Source organism: Zootoca vivipara, chromosome 7 (assembly GCF_963506605.1).
Source record: "Zootoca vivipara chromosome 7, rZooViv1.1, whole genome shotgun sequence".
In the NCBI taxonomy this organism is placed as follows: domain Eukaryota; kingdom Metazoa; phylum Chordata; class Lepidosauria; order Squamata; family Lacertidae; genus Zootoca; species Zootoca vivipara.
The window spans coordinates 52,153,769-52,165,230 of record NC_083282.1 but is presented as its reverse complement, the minus strand read 5'-3'; the positions used below and the strand labels follow the sequence as shown (position 1 = coordinate 52,165,230).

Here is an 11,462-nt window from a genome sequence, read left to right as displayed (position 1 = left end):
GGCAAAATACAAAGCAAAAAAATCAAGCCATTTATATTCTACTTTACTTACTACATCAATGGTACTAAAGACATGGCAGTAGTGGTGGCTAGTTTGCAAGTCCTTTGTGATATAGGCAAATGTACAAAGATCCTCCGGGTCCTGTGCAGCACAAGAGATGTTCCGGATTTCGTGCTCAGCAATAACATTCTGCCAAATGGAAACAAACAGCTTTATCTGCTCAGTAACTGAGATTATCTTACGAAAAGACAATTCACAATAAAATAATTTTTATTAAATTTATTTATAACTAAATAACAACTAAGATTTTGGGTTAGAATACCCTGGGTGGTATTCAACTAACTTTTACTCGGAGCGGATCCATTAAAATTAGTGTCTATGACTAACTTTGGTCCATTATTTTCAACATGTTTACTCCGAGACCTATTTCAGCAACAAAAGCAGCATCCAAATACAGACAAGCACTATCTGAAAAACTGGTACAAGGGAAAAATCAATCTCTACCTAATTTCTGTAGTGGCAATTCTTACAGGATTTACCACAACATTTTTATGTATTTACTGATAAGGAATGGGTAGTTGCATAACAGATTAATTTCCATGATGTCACTGTCAGCTGACATTCAAGATTTTAAGTATTAACTACGAGCTTAAGATCGTCCTCACCTTGTTAGATGCATCAATGAATTTCACTCCTTTGTAAGTGATAGATAATATTATAGTTGGGGTCTTCTTCATATGCTCTGTTGATTTCTTTGTAAAAGAAAAAAACCATTAAGAGGCATGATTAAAAGATTTCTCAGGATGGAGTGTACAGGCAAGATTTTTTTTTTTAATCCACATCAGGTTTTGGAAGAAGTATGCTAAGTTTTTAAAGATGCATTTTCAAGGCAATGAAAATTCAGTGAAGTGTATATATATATATATATATATATATAATATGTCCAACAAGGTGTAATCAGACTTCACACATCCTAGCAGTAAATACTGCATACCAGCTGAAAACATATCTGTCAAACAAGTTGACTAAAACAAGGTAACAGATAATTGTAGGGCAATTATGAAATTTCAAAGTTTTGTGGTTTGGCTGTTATATCTTGTGCTTGTAGCAGTCTCCAAATCTTGAGCTACACAACAGTTTACTTTTCGAGACTGGTATCAGAAGTTTTGATTTTACACAGTGCACACCTACCCTCATCTTTGCACAGGCATCCTGTGTAGATTCTGTCCCTCGAAGATCTTTGATTAACATGGAGCCTAGATACTGTTTGAAACAGAGGAACAGTAGCAGCAACTATTAACACAAATATTTGTACCCCAAAAGATGAGAAGATATTGTCACAGTTTCTTGCTTCTAACAGGAACCAGGCAATCTTATAAACTTCTGCCTGGATAAGGCCAAATTGTACTAAGTAAAAGCTATTATGTAAGTGGCAGGACCATGCTTTCCAGCAAAGATGGGAAATCTGTTGCCTTCAAATCTTGTGATTCCCAGTAGCCACAGTCAGCATAGCCAACGGTCAGGAATGATGGAGATTGTAGTCCAACATCTGGAAGATCACAGGTTCCTCATCCCTGCTTTACAGGAAGAACCAAGATTATGCACCAGATGAATTAGAGTCATAGAACTGTAGAGTTGGAATGAATCTCAAGGGTTATCTAGACCAGCCCCCTGCAAATGCAGAAATCACAGCTTTAAAATCCCCCAACAGATGGCCATCCAACCTCTGTTTAAACCTCCAATGAAGGAGAGTCCACCACCTTCCGAGGTAGTCCTACTGTTGAACAGCTCTTACCATCGAACACTTCTTCCTAGTGTTTAGTGGGAATCTCCTTTCTTGTAATCTGAAGCCATTGGCTTGAGTCCTTCCATCTGGAGTACCAGAAAACAAGCTTGCTCTATCTTGCATGTGGCAGTTCTTTAGATATTTGAAGATGGCTATTATATCAACCTGAATTTAATTTGTCTAAGAATCTAGAATACACTTACATTGGCTTCATACCCACAGGATTCAAATATAAGCTTCTCTGGTTGATGCTGCCAGTGTTGGACAGGGGCATAAGCAGCAGCCAGACTAGGGGGTCTGAGTGTAAGTTTAGATTCACGGCGTTCCTCCTGAAAACACAAGTTGCAGTTATAGTCAGAATTTGGTCTGAGATGCCTGCTCTATTGAGCATATTTATTTACCAAGGATTTAATTTTACCAAGACTGGGAACACCCATAACTAGACACTCCTGCCCATGGCAATTGCAGAGTTTCTGACAGCCTAAAAAACCAGTACTTTTTGCACAACTGTCTGATCAGTGATTAGTGACAATTCCAGAAAAAAAAATACTGGTGATCAGCAGCAATGGACTAAATCTGCTGCTTCCATATTGGGGGCAGAGGCAACTGCCATACTTCACTGCCGTGGTTCTCCAGTAAGAGAAACTGTGCTACAGCTCCCATGAGATTTCCCCCTCTTTTGTACTACCATCATAAAGTAACTTTGATTCTTGCTACATTTCACAGTGCCATTTCCCAACTTGTGGGAACCAAACCAGCTGCAAGGCTTTCATGCCTCCACCCACCAATGTCAGTCATGCCCCTCAGGTGTCCTCACCAGAGCAGGTAGCCATCTTAGATCACAACAATCTATTTCTAATTTACCAGAGCCAACCAGCCATTCCCCTCCATGCCCTGCTCAACAACAGCTGTAAGGTTAGAGACTCATGTCTTACAAGCTAATAGAAGAATTTCTAAACGAAAAATAATAATGGAATACCTGTGCCTTGAGTCTCTCTGTTCTGGGGTATGATGCAATGTCATGGCTGCCCTCATGTCTCTTCTTTCCAGCATCCCCCAAAGGCAGCAGGAGATCTGCAGACCTCCCTGTACAAGAGTCACTCTGGCTTAGGGGTGAAGACGTCTGGGATATCAAATCCTGGCACTGAAATCAGAGTGGTACACATTACAAGAATTAGATTTTCACAGGGTATATTCAGAGCACCTTTCCCACAATAAATAAAAATGCCACTATTACACAAGGCTGAGGGTTTTTTTCCCTTTTGTTTTAGTATGATCATTAAGGTGAACATAACCAGTAAAAAGGAGGTTTAGTTCATGTATACCCTGCTTTTCCACAATGAACTGTATTCAAAAGGGCTCACATTAATGTATTACAAAAGTACATAATATTCTAAAACAATGTTACAAAACATTAATAATAATAATAATAATAATAATAATAATAATAATAATAATAATAATATATTTATACCCCGCCCATCTGGCTGGGTTTCCCCAGCCACTCTGGGCGGCTTCCAACAGAAAAATGAAATAAAATAATCTATTAAACATTAAAAGCATCCCTAAACAGGGCTGCCTTCAGATGTCTTCTAAAAATCTGGTAGCTGTTTTTCTCTTTGACATCTGATGGGAGGGCGTTCCACAGGGCGGGCACCACCACTGAGGAGGCCCTCTGCCTGGTTCCCTGCAACTTGGCTTCTCGCAACGACGGAACCGCCAAAAGGCCCTCGGTACTGGACCTCAGTGTCCGGGCAGAACGATGGGGGTGGAGATGCTCCTTCAGGTATACTGGACCAAGGCCATTTAGGGCTTTAAAGGTCAGCATCAACACTTTGAACTGTGCTCGGAAACGTACTGGGAGCCAATGTAGATCTTTCAAGACCGGTGTTATGTGGTCTCGGCGGCCGCTCCCAGTCGCCAGTCTAGCTGCTGCATTCTGGATTAGTTGTAGTTTCTGGGTCACCTTCAAAGGTAGCCCCACGTAGAGCGCATTGCAGTAGTCCAAGCGGGAGATAACCAGAGCATGCACCACTCTGGCGAGACAGTCTGCAGGCAGGTAGGGTCTCAGCCTGCGTACCAGATGGAGCTGATAGACAGCTGCCCTGGGCACAGAATTGACCTGTGCCTCCATGGACAGCTGTGAGTCCAGAATGACTCCCAGGCTGCGCACCTGGTCCTTCAGGGGCACAGTTACCCCATTCAGGACCAGGGAGTCCTCCACACCTGCCCGCCTCCTGTCCCCCACAAACAGTACTTCTGTCTTGTCAGGATTCAACCTCAATCTGTTAGCCGCCATCCATCCTCCAACCGCCTCCAGGCACTCACACAGGACTTTCACTGCCTTCACTGTTTCTGATTTGAAAGAGAGGTAGAGCTAGGTATCATCCGCATACTGGTGAACACCCAGCCCAAACCCCCTGATGATCTCTCCCAGCGGCTGCATGTAGATGTTAAAAAGCATGGGAGAGAGGACAGAACCCTGAGGCACCCCACAAGTGAGAGCCCAGGGGTCCGAACACTCATCCCCCCCACCACTTTCTGAACACAGCCCAGGAGGAAGGAGTGGAACCACTGCATGACAGTGCCCCCAGCTCCCAACTTCTCTAGATGGTCTAGAAGGATGTTATGGTCGATGGTGTCAAAAGCCGCTGAGATCCAGCAGAACTAGGAAACAACTCTCACCTTTGTCCCTAGCCCGCCGGAGATCATCAACCAGTGCGACCAAGGTGGTTTCAGTCCCATGATGAGGCCTGAATCCCAACTGGAAGGGATCCAAATGGTCCGCTTCTTCCAGGCGTGCCTGGAGTTGTTCAGCAACCACTTGCTCAATCACCTTGCCCAAGAATGGAAGATTTGAGACTGGGCGATAGTTGGCCATATCGGCAGCATCTAAAGATGTTTTTTTAAGAAGCGATTTAATAATCACCTCTTTCAGCGGGTCTGGGAAGGCTCCCTCACAGAGAGAAGCATTCACCAACCCGCGAAGCCCATTGCCCAGCTGTTCCCGGCTAGCTTTTATAAGCCAGGATGGGCAAGGATCAAGGAGACAGGTGGTTGGTTTCGCTCGTCCAAGCAGCCTGTCCGCATCCTCGGAGGTAACAGATTGGAATTGATCGCACGCAACTGGACTAGACAGGACTCTAGCACTCTCCCGCTCCGGCCCTGCTCCCACGGTGGTCTACCTCCCTTTGAATCTGAGCGACTTTATCTGGAAAAAACTTTGCAAAATCGTTGCGGGAGATCATGCGGCCCCCCATATGAGACTTAGTTAACTAATGAGACTTAGTTAACATCCATTATGAAGAAAACTGATTTAATTTGGAGCTGTTTACTTTGTAGAGGCAGAAGTATAAATGTTGCATTTCTAGTCTATGACTTGAGGTCTACCTGGAGCTGTTCTGAAGCATCTGAGTTCTAAACTTTCAAGTGGTTTCCAAAATCCAGAGGCATGCGTTCAAACAAAGTTTAATTAAAATGGTTTGTAGAAAGAAAAGCAAGACCCACTGGGAACAGAAATGCTGTAGCTAGCCAGCCCCCCCCCATTCTTTCTTAAAATGATGACTCACTCTTAGCTGAGAGAACCGTGGTGGTTTCTGTGGGGGCTCCTCATATGGTCTGTCTGCCAGAGAGGCTATTATACGCTTACGATGGCCAATAAGATTTACCTTAAGTACCTGTAGGTAAAGAGAATGTCAGAAAAACATGCTACAAAAAACTTTCTACATTGTGGCTTCTCAGTATTAACACAGTGCTGCAATCTTTCACCTTGTGAATCACCAGAATTTTCATCTTAACTGGAACTGAATAGGGTTAGCAACTTACATTTACTAGTTCTAGTTCCCAGAGGTTTTTCACAGAGTCTATAGAGCTATAGCCACTCGACAAAAATGATTGAATATAATCCTGCAGCCCCAGGGAGTCAAGCCATACAGGAACAGAAGGCTGAGTCCCATCACAGCCCAGGGATTTCACCTGCAGAAGGAGCAAGACAGAAAAGTGTTGTAGATGCGTAAGAATCAGGTGTGAACATAGCACTACGTTGGATACAACCCACAGTAAAAGTCACTTAGCCGTATACAATGGTACCTTGGTTTTTGAACAGCTTAGTTCACGAACAACTTGGAACCTGAATGCTGGAAAACCGGAAGGAGGTGTTCTGGTTTTCGAACTTTTTTTTGAAGCCAAATGTGCTCTGTTTTGAGTCCCCCCCCCCGGTGTTTCCTGTTGCGCTGCTAATTTGTGTCCCCCTGTTTCCTGTTGCTCTGCTAATTCTCCCCCCCCCAATTGTAATTCAAGCCTTCCGTTTCTGATTGCAATGTTCTAAGGTGATATTTGGAGCTTATCTTTGGTGCTTTTGTTTTTGCTATTTTGCGTTTTTTGTTTTGAGGCTTTTTCAGTTAATTTGTTTTTTGTGACTGTGTGGATCCCAGCTCAGCTACTGATTGATTGATTGTGTGACTGCAGAAATGGATAAAAGCTTTCCATCCAAACGATGACTATCATCAGTGCAGGTAAGAAAAAAATTAATTTTAATTTCAATCATCTACAATACTGTTTTATTTATTTTATAGTACAGTACATTGATTATTGCTTTCATTTTATGGATCAATGGTCTTGTTAGATAGTAAAATTCATGTTAAATTGCTGTTTTAGGGGTTGTTTTTAAAAGTCTGGAACAGATTAATCAATTTTGCATTACTTTCTATGGGAAAGTGCACCTTGGTTTTTGAACAGACTTCCATTAAAACTTGCCCATCTGCTAGCACAAGAGCCCTTGCATTATTAGACAGAATATTGGATACATCCCATTCTCATTTGACTGTGTAACTCCAGTCTGTATTTGGTTGTAGCAACTATACAGTGATTAATAACTATGCAGTTCCCTGTGAGGTAGAAGTATTATCTCCATTAAGTGGAGGTGAGCCACTAGGGTTAACTACAGAATGCATGAAATCCCAGGGCGGTGGCTCCCCCACCCCACCCCAATAAGCTGTTTTGTGAATATAGGTAAAGGTACCCCTTAGGACCTAAAGGTACCATTAGGTCCAGTTGCAGACGACTCTGGGGTTGCGGCGTTCATCTCGCTTTACTGGCCGAGGGAGCCGGCGTACAGCTTCCGGATCATGTGGCCAGCATGACAGCCGCTTCTGGCGAACCAGAGCAGCGCACAGAAATGCTGTTTACTTTCCCACCGGAGCGGTACCTATTTATCTACTTGCACTTTGATGCGCTTTTGAACTGCTAGGTGGGCAGGAGCTGGGACTGAATGCTGACCTTCTGATCAGCAAGCCTAGGCTCCGTGGTTTAGACCACAGCGTCACCTGTGTTTGTGAATATAACAGGGGGGGAATTAAGCGTGGGAGTAATGGGAGGAGCTTCTTCGGTTTTTTTCTCGCCTGCTGCTTATCTGTTCTAATGTGCTCCCTAAAACTGCTTTTAATCCAACGCATTCTACAGCTGTACTCTGTAGAGAAAAATACATGTATTTGCATGTAATGTTTAATTATCCCCCACAGTTACTTAAGTGTCTGAAGTTGAAGTAAGTTGGCTTTGAAGTGAATTAGCTAAAGGTACAGTTGTCAGCAATAGATCAAAATTTTGCATGTCAGTGGCACAGTAACCATTGCAGAGAGAAGTAGAACAAATCCAAGAGGGACTGGTCTAATCTAGCAAGTGACTGTTGGTGGAACCAGAACAGCCTCACATAAAAAGGGACAATGATCAGGAACCTGAAGAGATAAAATTTGTCGAAACTCACTCTTAGAAATGCACTCTCCCACAATGATCAGAGGCTTTCATTGACCCATTGTGGAAAAAAGAGCAAGCTCAATGCACAACACCAGGCAATTAACTGAATTCAACCAAGGGAAAACACGCAGTGGGACAACATGGATCTATAGTTAAATCCTATTGTTATGAGAAATTCAGCCTCTTCTGGAACTTTTAATTGGTAGTGCAACCAAAAGCTTTCTGCATGGCAAAGCATAATATAGAACCATATGGTAAGCTTCCTACTATGGAATTTGCTTCTTAAAAAGCAGACACTATTGAACAAACAAACCACTTTATTTGGCTCTGTAAGAAGCAGGCTGTTTTGGAATGTAAAATTAAAATATATATTCTAGGAGGAGCCACTTCACTCACTTTAAAATCTTCCTGTTCCATTGTTTTAAAAAAGACTATGTGCAATTGGAATATATAGAAACACCCTATATTTCCAATAATAGAACCAGACAAGGACATTTAAATATAGAAATATTTCGATTGACATTCTGGGAGAATGGAGAACCTCCATTGTCTACACAGACAGAGGGAAAACCTGTTGTGTAAATCAGGAAGTTTTTAACCTCTCACAAGTTAATCACTACTTTAATCTTAGTTTTATCACGATTAAACTGAGATTTGTTCACAATGTTTACACCTGCTTTGGTGATATCTTCTCATTAACTCCATTTACTTAGAAGCTGCAAAAAACATGGATCTTTCCACACAATTTTGGCTCCACTATTTGGACTCTAGCTTAATAGGAAAGCAATACTAAGCCCTCTCCTTACAATGTCTATTAATATGGCAGAATGCAATTATTTGCTTCTCCTCCTGTAAAATTATTTGTTCACTCATAATTATGGAATTCAAGGTATTCCAATGCTAAAAATTATGTTTGCATGTGAAAACATGAATTCATTTTAACCTTAGGAAGAGCCCGTGCTGCCTGAAGAAGTTTTCTGCGATGCTGTGGGTCACTAATACCAATCTCTCGAAGGTCCTGATCTTCCATGACATTACTGCCCTGTAGGAAGACAAGAGGCAGACATGAAATAAGGCTCAGCAACAGCACAAAAATGAAGCTCAGCAGCTTTGCATTTCAATAAAAACTGTGTTTCATAATTTTTGTTTTTACCAGGTCTTTGATTGTATAATAAAAATTGTCCTTGTTGTTTCACAACTCTGCATCATGCAAAAACTCCATGTAAATACAGAATTTGGGCACAGATTTCAACATCCTGGGAATCTCAGCTTTGATTTTTTTTTTAAAAAAAATGTTTCTAGTTCTTAAAGCAGTGAGGATAGCTTTGCAGATGTGGTGGAGAAACCCCAATGGAACCTCAGCAGCCAATTTGGAAGGAGCGTACTTTCTAGACAAGGGCCGGGATTTAAGGTATGCATGCTTTCCTCATGTAACAGCAGAATTAAGCAAGCGAATAAATTCACACAATAGATCATAATTCAGTTTTTCTTGGCACAGAGTTTGCAATATTTGATCACAGCTTCAGTCTTGGCCCAGGTATGAAAATTGAGAGCAGCACAAGAGCCCTTAGAATAAAAAATCATGGTTCCTCACTAGCCGCTGCTTGGTTATCATAACACAGTGTAACAAAAGGTAGTATCACCAGGGCAAATGTTACACAGTTAGAAATCTAAACAACCATGAAAGTAACAGGAGTAATCTGGTTATCATCACAGCAGGACCTGAGTGCAATCAGTACTCTCATTGTGATTTCCTAAAACTGGTATTCTAAGGGATACTGCCTATAGCAGTTGTGGTAGAACACACCATCCAAGGTGGCGACCTTCACTACATCTTGTGGGAATGATTATAGAGTTTATCCATGTGCTGTGCAAAGTAGTATTTTCTTCCAACATTCAGCTTCACTGAATGGACCGCAAGTTCTAATAAAGAGGGAATGGAAAAACTTTTCCCTATCCACTTTTCTCCACATCATGCATAATTTTATATAACTCCATAATTTCCCCTACTTGCCTTTTTTCTAAGTTAAAAAGCAACCTTGCCTCAGGAGAGCTGCTCCAAACCCTTGATCATTTTGACTGCCCTTTTCTGAAACTTTTCAGGCTTTATAGGAGAGCGGGGAAATCTGCAGTCATGGGCACTTTATAAGCATAGAGTTCTTATTTGTTCCCACTCTCAATGACCCTGGCCCCCAAGGTCTAAAGCAAAGACCAATGGATCCTCCAGCAATGGCTCCCTTGCTACCTTCTGCTGCTCTGCAATCTCACTGCATCCCTGCTTCTTTTCTCTCTGTAGGCTTCCCCCTTTCACCTCCTTGCCTCTGCATCAAAGGAGCCTTTTTGTTAAGTGCACTGCATACTTCCCAGTTGCTTGATTCAGGCTACCCAAAGCCTACTTTCACTGCTGGCCCCACTGCATCTCATTCCATCCAATAAATTTCAGTAGATTGATTTACATGACCTTCCCATTTCATACATGCTCGCTTTCATCAGTCATCCCTTTGATCATAGTTTAACAATCCAGTATACCTGGACGCAGCTTCAGCTGCCTGCCCTTTCCTCATAGTCAGCTTTTGCTAGTGCACTGCACTGGCATGCAGGGAAAGCTCGTCTTTGCTTGAATTCCCTTGAGGGCCAGAGAGAGAAAATTGAATTTATTTTAGAGCATGCCAACAATCCAGGGAAGGTCAGTTTCACTGTAATCTATCATGCGTCTCCATGGAGATGGAAGCAACCCAGCCCTCTCTAGAGGAGTGACTTTCATCATTACACTCTTTACAAAGCTCATTATCTCCACATGTGAAGTGTGGAAGAATGAATGAATGAGTACACAGTGCTTAGCAAAGGCAATATTCAACAGCCATTTTACTATATATCTTGTTTTTGTTATAGCTCAGATCCAGCCCAGAACACCCCTTTTATTACTGTAGCGATTAGAAAACCGAAGCTACCTTGTAGCTCGTTTTTTGCAACTAAGATTAGCTAACCCAGACTACTGTCCAATTGTGCTAGATAGTGCTCATATCTAAGGGGCCGCCTCTCCTGGTATGCACCGGGGAGGGCCTTAAGGTCCACAAATAACAACATTCTGGAGATTCCGAGCCATAAGGTGGTTAGATTGGTCTCGACTAGGGCCAGGGCCTTTTCAGTACTGGCCCCAAATTGGTGAAACACTCTTTCACAGGAGACCAGGGCCCTGCGGGATTTGTCATCTTTCTGCAGGGCCTGCAAGACAGAGCTGTTCCGCCTGGCCTTTGGGTTGGATTCAGTCTGACCCCTGTGTTTTCCTCCCTCATGGTTTGGATTTATGGACTATTTAAAATGAGGCTGAATTTTAAATTTTAATATTGTATTTTAATCTGTATTTTAATTGTTTTCTTTTATGTCTTATTGTAATTTTATTGGTGTTAGCCGCCCTGAGCCCGGTTTTGACTGGGGAGGGCGGGGTATAAATCAAAATTTATTATTATTATTATTATTATTATTATTATTATTATTATTATTAACATTCAAAACTAGACACAGTTTCCCACACTATTATATGTGATTCTTTTCTCTATTGTGCTTGTCATAACTAAAATGTGAGAATGAACAGAGAACTGAAAAGGTGAGCTAAAGTACATGAGAAAGGAACAAGATTTTTTTATCTTCAAAAAAAGGTGTGCATCTAGTATAATTCTTCCACATACATTTTTTTAAAAGGTAACATTCAACATGAATTCCCTTTTTGTAAAAGACAATTCCTTAGGTGCTACAGTAATTTTTACATATACAGTGAAAGAAGATCTACCGGTAGATAAAAGCACTAAGATACCTTATTGCTTTATTAAGCACAGACATACAACCATTCCTTTTACATGAAGACCCCCACTATCATATGATGGCATAGCAATTTGAAATTCCCATCTTGTGTCAGCTATCAACA

General features: G+C 41.7%; 1 protein-coding gene across 12 annotated transcripts in view; it reads right to left on the bottom strand.

Moving 5' to 3' along the window:
• Nucleotides 1–11,462, bottom strand: part of ANKS1A (ankyrin repeat and sterile alpha motif domain containing 1A) — a 117,952-nt gene that overhangs the window by 8,312 nt on the left and 98,178 nt on the right. For all 12 annotated transcript variants that reach the window (XM_035123318.2, XM_035123322.2, XM_035123319.2 and 9 more), the window contains 8 exons: nt 8,481–8,579; nt 5,612–5,761; nt 5,356–5,463; nt 2,766–2,930; nt 1,990–2,115; nt 1,192–1,263; nt 666–752; nt 52–189 (listed from right to left, as the gene is read on the bottom strand). In XM_035123318.2, coding sequence (XP_034979209.1) covers nt 52–189; nt 666–752; nt 1,192–1,263; nt 1,990–2,115; nt 2,766–2,930; nt 5,356–5,463; nt 5,612–5,761; nt 8,481–8,579 — 945 coding nt within the window. The remainder of the gene's footprint in view (nt 1–51; nt 190–665; nt 753–1,191; nt 1,264–1,989; nt 2,116–2,765; nt 2,931–5,355; nt 5,464–5,611; nt 5,762–8,480; nt 8,580–11,462) is intronic.